At 33.8% G+C, this 13,288-nt stretch overlaps 3 protein-coding genes across 4 annotated transcripts in view; 2 read left to right on the forward strand and 1 right to left on the reverse strand.

Annotated features, from left to right (window-relative positions):
- The window catches only part of LOC101513944 (protein trichome birefringence-like 14), a 6,945-nt gene extending 3,926 nt beyond the window's left edge, over nt 1-3,019 (forward strand). The window contains exons 4-5 of the mRNA XM_004503868.4: nt 1,057-1,252; nt 1,779-3,019. Of these exons, the coding sequence (XP_004503925.1) occupies nt 1,057-1,252; nt 1,779-2,607 (1,025 nt within the window). The 3' untranslated portion in view covers nt 2,608-3,019. The remainder of the gene's footprint in view (nt 1-1,056; nt 1,253-1,778) is intronic.
- Nucleotides 3,020-4,214: 1,195 nt separating this feature from the next.
- LOC101514702 (uncharacterized) lies at nt 4,215-7,963 on the forward strand. Of its 2 annotated transcripts, XM_004503870.4 has the most exons (8): nt 4,215-4,371; nt 4,467-4,710; nt 5,454-5,565; nt 6,009-6,170; nt 6,882-6,928; nt 7,143-7,245; nt 7,602-7,668; nt 7,786-7,963. In XM_004503870.4, exons 2-8 carry the CDS (start codon nt 4,519-4,521, stop codon nt 7,832-7,834), a joined length of 732 nt encoding a protein of 243 aa, XP_004503927.1. In that variant the 5' UTR covers nt 4,215-4,371; nt 4,467-4,518; the 3' UTR covers nt 7,835-7,963. The 2 variants fall into 2 exon arrangements, with proteins under 2 accessions (XP_004503927.1, XP_004503926.1); XM_004503869.4 differs by lacking the exon at nt 4,215-4,371 and having other exon boundaries at nt 4,378-4,710.
- A 1,326-nt stretch (nt 7,964-9,289) lies between these two features.
- Nucleotides 9,290-11,583, reverse strand: LOC101515257 (ABC transporter G family member 5-like). Its single transcript, XM_004503871.4, has one exon. It carries the CDS (start codon nt 11,440-11,442, stop codon nt 9,511-9,513), a length of 1,932 nt encoding a protein of 643 aa, XP_004503928.1. The 5' UTR covers nt 11,443-11,583; the 3' UTR covers nt 9,290-9,510.
- Nucleotides 11,584-13,288: the final 1,705 nt, after the last annotated feature.

Here is a 13,288-nt window from a genome sequence, read left to right on the forward strand (position 1 = left end):
TAACAATTAACTTTTTCTGCTACTACATAAGTATAAATGCATTTCTATTAGCTTCATTTTTCTGCAACTGCTTGTTTGTTGGCATACTCATCCATCTTGGAGTCAATAAGCATGCCGATTGATTCCAGTTCGGATTTTGTCAAACTATTTCTGGCTGAATAGCATTTTCTTTACCCATTTCACGATTAATACTTGCTTAAATATCATTCAGTTGCATATATTATTGTTGGGAACCAATGAAGAAATAATAATAAAAAATAACAAAAGAGTCTTTGTCGTTATGTGATTGAATGGAATAAGGTGGTAAAACATCTTACAGGGGTTGCCCCATACAGCTGATTTTTCTCAGTGACCTGCACGCAGATATAACAATCCATGCCCTTAAACAAACCCTTAACTCTCTAACCTCCTAACAGCCTCTGTAACAAACTGATAACCAACCTCAAGCTCTCTACTGCTTGTTTCTCCTAGACCCTAGTATAATCCTCCAAACCGGGTTCACTGGCTGTTGCTCGTGCCGAAACATGACAGTTTTTCTTCAATCATTCTGACATCTTGGGACTATGTATTCTCTCTGAGTTTACTGTTTTGAATTATTTGTTTCCTCGTGAATCACAAGCTGTCTTACTGGAACAATTTGTTTCTCTTCTTTCCCTTGTTCAAACTATGTGAGAACGAAGAGGTACAATAGTAACTATCTTGTGCATGTCTTTACAACTACATAGTTGACCTCTACGAATTCATGCAACATCAGCCTAGAACTTCGAAGTTTGCTTTCAAAATTAAACTCTGAAGAAATTTAGAGGTGTATTATAATACAATTATAAACTACTGCCGAGAGTCTAGACTTAGTAACAGCATGTCTATCAGTGCAATCTAGTGTCTAGACTCTAACAAGTGACCCTGTGCGTGGAAAATGGCCACAGTGCTCCAATGCACCAGAAAATGAGCAAGTACTCTGCATATTATATGTTTTTCACTGCTTGCATTTGCTTAAATCTTGCTTCTTCATTCTTCAATGAAGTTTACAGAGCAGGTTTAATGTTTGCTTTGCAGTTTGTGACTATGCCAAGGGTAAGTGGGTTGCAGAGAGCAGGAGACCACTATATTCAGGTTTCAGCTGTAAGCAGTGGTTATCATCAATGTGGTCATGTAGAATGACACAACGACCAGATTTCTCATTTGAGGGATACCGCTGGCAACCAAAAAATTGTGATATGCAAGAGTTTGACCGGTCTAAGTTCTTGACAAAGTAGGTATAGTTATTTCTTTTTCTTTGATCTGGTTGTTAGTAACACATCTCAGCAGGATTATTATCTGGCTGCTATATTTATTAAAAAAATTTCCTGGTACTGTGCTGTGAAGTTTTCTGTTTTGATGTTGTTGATTTTTGGGAATAATACAGTTCCAACCTGCTTTGGAACCTTTATTTCTTGTAAATAAGAAGAATATATTCATGCTGAGTCCTTTCCCGACTCAAACAATTCATCCAAAAAAATTTGTTCCACAGTTCTTAGTTGTTGTTGACATAAATAAATATTGTTGCATTGTTTTAATTTTTAAATTGATTTTTGTACATATATATTATTCTAATTGCTAAACCTGGAATTTGATAATTGGTGCATTTGTATTTTGTTAAAGTTAAACCATTTCTAATCTTTTCATCTTCATTTTCTTCTTTTTTTTCTTTTAATTAATAAAAATAAAAACCAGATCTACACGTATATTTCTTTAAATGATAGTTTGTGAACAGTGTTTAATGCTAACTTGGAATGCAGGATGAAGGACAAAACAATTGCATTCATAGGTGATTCATTGGGCCGGCAACAATTTCAATCTCTGATGTGTATGGCCACTGGGGGAGAAGAGAGTCCAGAAGTTGAAAACGTGGGATGGGAGTATGGTCTTGTAAAACACCGTGGAGCTATACGTCCCGATGGCTGGGCTTACAGATTTCCCAAAACTAATACCACCATCTTATATTATTGGTCAGCTAGCTTATGTGATCTTGTGCCCCTAAACATCAAAGACAAACAGACCAACGTTGCCATGCATTTAGATCGCCCACCCGCTTTCATGAGACAGTTTCTCCATCGCTTTGATGTTTTGGTTCTCAATACAGGACACCACTGGAACCGTGGGAAGCTCAATGCAAACAGGTGGGTAATGCATGTTGATGGAAAGCAAAATGAAGACAAAAAGCTAGAAGAAATCGCAAATGCTAAAAACTTAACAATTTATAGTGTATCAAAATGGCTTGATTTGCAACTTGTTTCGCATCCCCGGCTCAAAGCTTTCTTCAGGACTTTATCACCTAGGCATTTCTTCAATGGGGATTGGAATACTGGTGGGAGCTGTGATAACACTATCCCATTATCAAATGGTAGTGAAGTCTCACAGGAAGGATCTAGTGATCCTGTTATTGAGGGTGCACTAAAGGGTACAAAGATTAAGATACTGGATATAACACCTCTTTCGCAATTGAGGGACGAGGCTCACATGTCCCGTTACACTATTAGAGGAACTCTTAACTCTAGTGACTGTTTGCATTGGTGCCTGCCTGGAATTCCAGATACTTGGAATGAACTCCTAGTTGCTCAGCTATAGTTTCTGTCACAGTTTATTCAACCACCTCCCTCTTTCTAATTGTGTTTTTGGGATCAAAATCTGTCTATTTTTTGTGGTTTTGGAAGAGAGAGTGACCGAGTATTCTTGTATCAAATGTATTTCACGGATTTACTATCTCACTAGTGAATAGGATTAGAGAGATCATATCGTTTTACTCCATATCAGTTCAACCATTTAGGTGAACTTTGATTTGTTTTGAACCAACTAGTAAGGAGTCAAAGGACATTAATTGGTGAGGCTTGAGCAAATACTAGTATATGCGTTGCCCCCGAGAGATAAGACGGCCTATATTGAACAATTTTAGATAATTTTGTAATGATTTGTATCAATGTATATGTGTGATTATTGGTTTCAACGAGTAAAGAAATGGTCTATAAAATGTTCCTGTTTACTAGTGACCCCGATTTGAGTACCATAATTGTTCTGTAAAAACAAAAAGAGTTGAGTACCAGAATTGTCTGTCCACATACATTGGACACTTTCTTAATATGGTTTAGTTAGGATTATCCTATTTCGGAATCAAATTTACCTCCAAACTCCTTAGGCTTATGACTTTATTTAATCTGAGAGGTATCTTCATATATGGCCTTGGTCAGTGATGCCCACCTAACATCCCGAAATTGAAAATAGTTTGGAAAATTGGAAGTCCTTGACGAATTCATACCTTTTGACATGCATTTTACGAAATGCAAACTTTAACTTTTTCAACTTTCATGATTTTTGTATATCTGAATTGGTTAACTTAGACACTTGTATGATCACCAATCCGTATTATTATTAGGAGAAATTATATTGATCTCCCTTGAGCTCTTTATAAATAACAAATATATTAAAAATGAACATTGACACCCTTAATTAATTATTTAAGAGTATGTTTAGATAATTTAAAAGTAATGGAATTGAATGAAATAGAATGAGACACATATTTCATTCTATTGTTTGGATATTTTATGATGTAATTCAATTAATTTCTTATTTTATTGGATATGTCTCAAATTAAGAGAATGAAAAATTGAAGAAGATAGTTCAATTGGTAGTGGAAATGAGAGACAGTATTTATCCTCTAGGAATCGACTCCCAAATAACGGATACCTCCCTTAACGTCATAAACAAAAAATATTGTAACAGTAAATTGTATCTTTCAATGATTTTAATAAGTTATATTTTTTTGAGACTATTTTGATGATTTAAATATTGATTTGAATTTTTAGACGAATATAATTTTATATATTATTATTATTTTATTTTCACAACATTAAAAAAATATATTAATTCACATATTAATAGAAAATTTTGACATATCAAAAAGCAACAAAACTAACGTTTAAAATCAGAATCTTTATTTTAAGCTTCAACAAGAAGTATTGAATCTATCCTACAATGTACAATATTTTATATTAATTGTATAATGTCTTAAAGTGTCAATTTTACCACAATTGATTTTTATATTTTTGATTATAGAATTTTATAAATCTTAAATATAATTTTGTTACTCTTAAAGTAAAAAGAGAAAGTTAAAGAGAGTAAATTGATATTTTGCAAATTTAAAGGAGTATAATGCTAATAATCTACTCACTATGTTTTGTAATTTTGACAATGGGTCGTCTCTTCTCTCTTCGTTCTCAAACTGAACTTAAAAGAGCCTCTTTCTGTTTAAACTTATTTTCTTTCTATATACACCTTAACTACACAAAAGACGAATCCTAAAATTTTGACATTTATATAAATTATTTTGTTATAAGGGTAAAACCCTAGATTTTTCTTTTTCTATTGATATGTTACGGAAACCAATATTTCATGTGTGTGAAGATGACTCAAATTTTCTTGTTTTTCTACAGTGGAAGCTGTTTAGTAGCTAATTAATGAAGTATTGCATTAATTTAACTAGCAATGGCGTTTCAAGATTTTGATCCAATTTTTGGTGAACCTAAAGTAGAATGTGCACCTCATAGTTCTTGTCAATTGCGTTCTTTTCTGTTCCATGCTTATGCTCCTGATTCTTCTCACCTTGTCATTCATGTCACTGATTTCCACTCTGATACTTGGGAAGCTCATCTTTCACTTTCATTGCTTGAGGACATTGTGAGTATATTCGTTTACACTCTCCTTTCTATTATATTTTGATTTTTATTATATAAATAAACTTGAATCCTGGTGTTTATTCAAAACAAGTTAAACAACAACGGTGCGTATATGGATAAAAAGTTTTTGCAATTGCCAAAATGTTGTCCCCTTATGATATTATTGAGGGTTTTAATTATATAGCTGTTGGTAGGGTAACCTATGAAACACAAATACTGACACATATACCAATCACAAAATTGACACCGGCATGCCAGTTATAATTTGCGTAAATGAATTAATTCAATGTAATCAAAGTGTCCAACGTTGTCGGACACTGGGACATGTCTTCGATCAGAAGTGTTGATGTTACAGAGGCAGTAAATGTTGGGGTCACGATCCTTGATATTGCAGTCAAATGTGGCCAATGCAGTCTCAATTGCGGTTGCCGTGTGATTTAGTCAACATAAAAACCGTTATATCGCGGTCCAGATCATGGTCATGTACCTTTATTTGAAATCTTTATATTATTTGATTAAGGGGTTAAAGTTAAACTGAAAAGTTGCTTTTTGTTGGAAATTTTTGATTCGATGAATTATTGGAAAAACTGAAACATTCATGTCATGAGTCATGATGTTTATGATCCTGAACTTCAATATATCTTTTTCCTTGTAAAGTTGCACTGTCATGTAAATTTGCTTAAATTTTGTGATAGGTCTCGATTTTTGTTTATAGTCATTGTCATCTTTTGACCTAATGTGCAGAGGGATATTATTGGAATAGGGGGTTCTTGGTCAGAGTTTGCTGATTATTTTGTAACTTCCCTCAAGTCAGAAGATCTGAAGCTGGTTCTAGAGGCAAGTTCAAACTCTGAAGGTAAGCAGTATTCTTATCACTTCTAATCTTTGCTTATTCAGTTCTTCCCCAAGAAAATTTAAAGTCAAAATACTCTGCCTTATAAGTGTAAATGAATTAAATTTCTTTTATAAAGTTTGAACTAATTAAAATTTGGTCTATAACCTCTTGTTGAATGCATGGAGATGATTGTACTTGTTGACTTGCCTATGACAGTTGCATCTTTGTGACTCTTGTGGAGATAGTTTTGATGACATTTTTATTGTTGGGTAAGAGATATTATGATGTCATCCTTTTATAATCTAGGTATAAATATCTTATGTGGACCTCTTTTATATGTTGCAATTTAGAAGTTCTCTGATGCATGTTATAAAAAATGCCATTGTCTTTGTTTTGAGGAATCATTTTAGGGAAGCATACTCATTGTTCACTGCCATCTGTATGTTTTTTGTTACCTATTTCAGGTATTAGTTCTGCTAAATTAGTTGCTCAAAAATCAAAGGGAATGCCTCTAATCACAGTTCCTCTCACCAAACTTGTGGACTCCAGTGCAAGTGAAGCTGTGTCAAATTTATCCTTGAGCCTATTTAAGGCATTCAAAAGTATTAAATGTTCTCTTGTAGATGGTTAGTTCATCCTCCTTATACTGATTGTATCAATCTTTTGAATCTTACGAAAGGTCTTGATTTCTGATTGGTTGTTTCTAAGTATGTGCATAAATGATAATATATTGATTGGTGATTTCTGATTGGTTGTTTCTAAGTATGTGCATAAATGATAATATATTGATTGGTGATTTCTGATTGGTTGTTTCTAAGTATGTGCATAAATGATAATATATTGATTGGTGATTTCTGATTGGTTGTTTCTAAGTATGTGCATAAATGATAATATATTGATTGGTGATTTCTGATTGGTTGTTTCTAAGTATGTGCATAAATGATAATATATTGATTGGTGATTTCTGATTGGTTGTTTCTAAGTATGTGCATAAATGATAATATATTGATTGGTGATTTCTGATTGGTTGTTTCTAAGTATGTGCATAAATGATAATATATTGATTGGTGATTTCTGATTGGTTGTTTCTAAGTATGTGCATAAATGATAATATATTGATTGGTGATTTCTGATTGGTTGTTTCTAAGTATGTGCATAAATGATAATATATTGATTGGTGATTTCTGATTGGTTGTTTCTATAGCTATGAAATAGTGTAATTCATACATTAATTTAGATGCACCTTCTAATGATTTGGGCAACTAATATATAACTTCAATTGGATCTATGTGGCCTGTGCCAGAATTAACTGTTACATTTTTTTATTGTGTCCTCAGTGCAACAACGCTCTGTCCAATTGACAAACCTGATGGCAGCTGAGAAGGTACAATATCCAATTGTGGGTTTTTATTTGCTCGAAAAGCAATTATGACAGAATGATTTCCAATTCTTTGGAAAACTTAGGCTAGTTTACTTTTTTAAGTTACTCTCAAAATTTGAGTATAATTAGATAGATTTGTTATTCTTAGGTGTCTGGGATTTCCCCTCAACACACAATGCTGTTTGCTAATTGTGAGCTTTCTTTTTCTACCTTTTAGGAAAGAAATGAAACCATACAACTGGAACGAAGGCAAAAGTTTCAAAAAATTAGCGACTCGGAGAAAGCAGGCGTTTCTAATAATGGAGTGCAAAACTCTCCAGGTGTGTTATGTATTCTGTCATTCTGAAGATTTGGTTTTCCATGGATGAAGTAGTTCAGAAGTTGTTATCTGCAACTATTTCTCCATCTAGGAAAATGGCGACTGCGTTAGGTCTATTTTTCATGTGTGAAGAAAATAATAACCTGAAGAGGAAAGAGAAGAAATGCTACTTCTAGTTCTAACACCATTTTGAATATACTGGAATATGAAAAATATATTGGAGCATGTACTTATATTTTAGAGTTGTTCCTTGTTCAGGATGCTCTTGTATATGTTAAACATTTTGCTTCATCAGTTGAGCTTATATTTTCAAGGGTTAGTGACTATTTTTTTCTTCATGTTCATGTTGTCTTGTAGATAAGCAAACAGCTCGGGATACAGGTACTGCGAAAGTTAAGAATCGCGTGGTGCCAGCATATCGCAGGCAAGTGTTCTTACTATCTTACAAATCTTAACTCTGGTAATACATATCCGGATTCCTGAAGGCAAGAGTTCTTGCGCTATTATGATAGTATACTCATTCTCCTTTTTTACTTGGCAGGACCAAAGTAAGAGGAGCCCTTTTGCGTGACAGTGATCCTGAGTCTTAGCCCTTAATTCAAACCAGTTGCGTGATATTTTCACTATTTGCCTTGTACTATATATTGTATAACACAGAAAGCATATACAGTAATTCATTCACTTGTCAACTATGCAAATGAAATTGCTCATTTGATGCCTGTTTCTCTCCCTGCCTTTTGTGTAATCCCACGTCTCTCCTTCTACCCAACAATTTTGTTTGTGGAGTTGTTGAATACTAAATGTAGACGTCTCTTTCGGCGAAGATTTGAATCATAGTTTGCCACGTTTGGAAGGACTAGCCCCTTCAGCTAGACACAAGTCTTGTTGGTAAATCTTACGGTTCTTAATCTTCATTTAGTGTTTTTTATGATTTAGGTTTATCAAAATATGTCAAGCTGACATTTGTAAAGTCATATATCATGATTTGCATTAAAACTGAGCTCTGAACATCAAATATGGACTTTTTTGTTTGTTTTTTGCGATGAGAATTCCAAGCAATGAAGGAGGAAAATGGCCTTCCATTGAATTTCAGTTATTTCCACTGAACTTGGTATGTGGAATATGTAATATGAGACTGAGCAGAAAATATGGGAGCCAGCGGGATGTGTGCCATTGTGCATGACCCTCATGCAAAAGAAAAAAAAGTTATTCAATCTTAGATATTCTAAGCAAACATACAATATGTTTGCTTAGGTAATCATAAAACCCCTAATATTGTGCGTTTGCATTGAAACTCCTAGTAGCTTCACCAGCATCTCAGTTTCAAATGCCGGCCGGCTAAGCCAGCTCACTGTGTGCCTGAAGTTGTTGATGAAGAAACTACTGACAAGGAAAGTGAATATTATAAACTAATCTTACATTAGAATTATGTGCTTTGTTTATGCTGAAGTTATTGATACGCTTTAGTCATTTTGAATATATGATAAATCTTGTTTCATAATAAAATATGGGAGAAGATAGAAATCTGTGATATATTGTCCATCTAAATTTCTGTGGTTTAAGTGATAAGTAGTCCACCTAAACTTAAAAAAAAATAAAAAAAATCAGATTTTTAAAAAATATTTATGATTATTTTGGGAAGTTATCTAAGTAGCTTCTAAAAAGTAGTAATATAGTTACCCTTTAAAATAAAAATACTTATTCTAATTGTTAGAGTCATCTGAAAATGCACATTTATTCGTAGTGGATAATTCTCCCCTTACAAACATAACAAAAAATAATTCCTATATTCTATAAAATATATTACATTTAAATAGCAAGTTAAATGTAGGCAAATAGGCTCAAATCGAAATCCTTGCAGTATGGGGCAAGTGCAACAACAGAGCAGTTGGATAGAGCGAGAAAGTTTCTCTTACCGTCTACCGTATAATGATAAATCCCATTTTCATTGTTCTTTTTTTAGAACAAATCTGGTGAGTTGTGGCATTGATCAACAAGCCTAAAATGAAAAGAAAAATTGGAGGATGAACTGAAAGGAATCTTGATTAACAAGAAAAAGACAATGGTGTGAATTAATTAATCATATAAAAACAAAAAATCCAACATAATATAATGTTAGTACAATTTGTTGACACCGGCCGACTCTGTAATTTTTTACACTTTCTTTGGGTTGATATTATCTTCTTTGGTTGCTGTCACAAGTAAAATCCAAGACATGTGAACCCCAGAGAGAGAGAGAGAGGGAGAGAGTAACAATTCACAAACATCACTGGTGACCCCTCTGTGAGCATCTGTATCTAAGAATAACATAAGAAATGAATCTGTAAACGATGATGAAGCAAACAGTGACACCAACATTCTTCCATCTACTACTCTCTCCACCATACCCTTCTTCTTTAAGCACATCCTCACCCTTCATCACACACACACCAAACATGTACTCCAAGCACTTCCCCGAGTTGGAGAACTCATTGATCAGAAACCCTTCAAAGGGATACTTAAAAAGTGATATATAATGCATGAAAATCCAATAACTAGGAATTTCATGGTTTGATATGAAGTAACCAGAGAACAAGAAAAAAGAACCTATAACACCAGCAATCACTGAATTCCCAACAATGAAATTAGGCACAAGAGCACTGAAACACACCACAACTGAATTTGCTGTATAAAGAACAAGCCATATCAGCAACAGAAAATGGAGAAAAGCAGTGAAGTTTCTGTTAAGACCAACAAGCCAGTATAATGGCACTGTGAACAAAATGGCTAGGATTAGAAGAAATGGCAAGTAAACTAATCCATTAGCTATAACATAAGACGAAACACGGTAGCTTCCACATGATGTTTCCTTCATGAGAATCTCCCTCTCTTGTAGAAAAATTGGTAGAGCTTCTATGCTGCTTGATAACAGAAAAGTTAATATAAAAGCAAATAGACCAACCCTTTCTTGTGTTCCTTTTAGATCATCTTTGAGGTTACAAAAGATTGACCCCAAAACTAGTCCTGAAATCAGCATCTGAATTGTCCTACATGCAAACAGCTCTTTTGTACGGAATATGTTCTTGGAGAATCTATGAGTTAGAATCATAGTTTCTCTCAATCTAGAATTAGCAAAATCACAAGAGAAATCGAAATCCATCCCATTACTATTGATGATATCTTCATCAATTACTTTAGATTGTTGAAATAGCTGTTGCAAAGTGAACTTACCACTTTTACTCTCACCTTGTTGTTGATATTGTTGTTGTTGTTCATCACCACCTTTCTTCTGTTGCACTTCCACCTGACATTGCTGTTGTTGTTGAATGGTATCAATGGAATCAATAGCAAATTCAACTAAATTAACATGAAGTGGAAGCTCTAGACCCATTAATCTCAGATTTAAACTAAGTAAATCTGAAGTTCCATGGTGTAAAACAGAACCATTAGCTAACAACAACAATGAATTGAACAGCTTCACTATTCTGAAACCAGGTTGATGTATACTAAGTATTATAGTTCTTCCTCTAGTTTCAGCCATAACCTTAAGCATATCAATTATTTGCAAAGCTGAGGTACTATCAAGCCCTGAAGTTGGTTCATCAAGAATCAACACTTTAGGATCATGTATAACTTCAACACCAATAGAAACTCTTCGCCTTTCACCACCGGATATACCTCGGACTCTATCGTCGCCGATTCGAGTCCCGGAAACATGGTCCAGTCCAAGTTCATGAACCAGTAACTTGACCCTTGAACATAGTTGTTGTTGAGGTAGCTTTAGCCTTAGCCTTGCACTGAACATCATGGTTTCTTCAACTGTAAGTAAAGGAAACAAAGTGTCCTTTTGAGCAACATAACCTGATAGCTTTCTGAACTGAGCTTTGTCCACTGGCTTTTGGTTCAACAACACTGACCCTTTTTGTGGACTGTGCTTACCTGCTAAGATCTCAAGCAGTGTTGATTTTCCAGCTCCACTTGGTCCAACAATTGCTAGAATTTCCCATGGTTTTGCTTGACAACTCACATTCTTTAACACATGTCTAACTCCACTGCAACTTTTTTCACCTCTTGCTTCCTCTTCTTCTTCTTCTTCTGTTTCTTTGGTATCTAATTGTTGAGGTGATTTGCTGAAGATTTTAAAAGGGTGTTCTGCTTTGTTTGTGTGGATTTTGTAGTTGATGCCAATGGCTTCAACTTCGCATCCTTGAATCTTCATTTGCAAAGTTTTGTGTGTGTTTGTTTCTCAATGATTCTTCTTCTACTCTCTTCTAGTTGCTAAACCCATTATTTGGCTCTCTTCCTTCCCCTCTCTCTGTTGTTCTATGCTTTTTTTTTTAATCAAGGATTTTGGCATAAGCTACTACTGACAGTGAAACAATGGGTGGTTTGCAATGACACTGAGGTCCTCGAAGTTTGTAGACAAAAGCTTCACGTGCACTTCTTGCTGTTTCTCTTAACAATTTTATATATATTTTGGACAAAAAATGCTTGTGTATAATCTAATATCATTAATAAATGTTTATACACCCATATAGCCGACTAACAATTTTGCTACTAACACCCCCTAATTTATTACCCCACACCCCTAAAATGTTAAAAAATTTATAATTTCTAAATTATCCTTCCCTTCTTCCTCTTCATCATCTTCATCTTCGTTCAACAACTTCTTCATCTTCTTCATTTTCTTCAATATTAACCATCTTCATAAATCATCATCAATAATCATTAATCATCATCAATAATCATTAATCATCATCAATCATCATTAATCTTCATCATTATCATATTCAGAATTTTGCTAACATTTACGTGAACTCAATTTTACGTAAGTTTACGTGAAGTGAGTTCACGTATGTTTAGGTAAACCGAATTTTAATAAATATACGTGAACTCAGTTCACGTATACGTACGTGAAATTGAGTTCACGTAAATGGTTTAATTTTCAATCTTCAATGATTTCGCAATCTTAATTCACGTATACGTACGTGAATTAAGATCACGTAAATACTGAGATGTTGAATTTTCAAATTCCATTGATTACACAATCTTAAATCACGTACGTGTACGTGAATTAAGATTGCGTAAATTTTGAATTTAGTTCACATAGCAATACAACGTACGTGAACTGAGTTCACGTATAATCTCCAGATTTAGAAAGAAAAAAAATTCGAACTCAGAAACAGACCAAGAAACATACATTTTTAGGTCATTTTAACCACAATGTGATGAAGAAATTGATGGTATAGATTATGAGTGAGTTATGTGAGTTTTAAATTATTATGAGGTAGAGTTTGAGGTACGGTGATTTTTTGACGTGAGTCGTGAGATGCGATGAATGTTGATGAAAGTGAGTTATGAGTTAGTAAAATTGTAAAAAATATTATAGATATCAAAGGGTATTTTAGGTATTTTGATTTTTTTTATAAATTTAAGGGGTGTGGGTAGTAATGTGAAGGGTGTGGGTAGCAACATTGTATCATTAATGTGAGAGAGATGGGAATATTAAAACTAATGGTTGAGATTAAAATGTATTTTATAGAACTCACACCTCTACGCTTACCTCTTCTTCCTGCTTCCATTCCTCCAACATCGGTGCTTAAAATAGGGATGGCAACAGATAAGGTTTGGGTAGGGTACTATAGTACTCGTCCTCATACCCGCAATTTAAAAAAATACTCCCGTGCCCATACCCTATTGGGTATCAACTTTAATACACGTACCCTTACCCTCTGGGTACTTAAGTGCCCGTACCCATACCCGTTACCCACACTTTAACTAAAAAAAATTAATAAATAAATGATATTATTGTAATTAAATTTAAAAATTATTCAAATATCTTAAATCCAATCATTAAATATTATAAACCAAAATATTTTCTAAGTCAACATTTCAAATGAACATTCGTTACAATACACATTTAAATATTTATACTAATATTTTGTGAAATGGCAAGTCATACGACAATATTATCTGAGATAATTGATATAAAGTTGCAAGTATAATTATAAAGTCACGATTAATAAGATATAACTATTAGTTATAAAATCACAATTATTTACTAT

The sequence above is a fragment of the Cicer arietinum genome, chromosome 6, assembly GCF_000331145.2.
Source record: "Cicer arietinum cultivar CDC Frontier isolate Library 1 chromosome 6, Cicar.CDCFrontier_v2.0, whole genome shotgun sequence".
NCBI lineage: Eukaryota > Viridiplantae > Streptophyta > Magnoliopsida > Fabales > Fabaceae > Cicer > Cicer arietinum.

What these genes read in the sequence shown, in the direction of transcription:
- LOC101514702 (XM_004503870.4), top strand. Translation starts at nt 4,519, where the DNA reads ATGGCGTTTCAAGATTTTGATCCAATTTTTGGTGAACCTAAAGTAGAA. An exon ending in TTTCATTGCTTGAGGACATT is followed by an intron (nt 4,711 to 5,453) that starts GTGAGTATATTC and finishes CCTAATGTGCAG; the next exon opens with AGGGATATTATTGGAATAGG. An exon ending in ACCTGATGGCAGCTGAGAAG is followed by an intron (nt 6,929 to 7,142) that starts GTACAATATCCA and finishes TCTACCTTTTAG; the next exon opens with GAAAGAAATGAAACCATACA.
- LOC101515257 (XM_004503871.4), bottom strand. Translation starts at nt 11,442, where the DNA reads ATGAAGATTCAAGGATGCGAAGTTGAAGCCATTGGCATCAACTACAAA.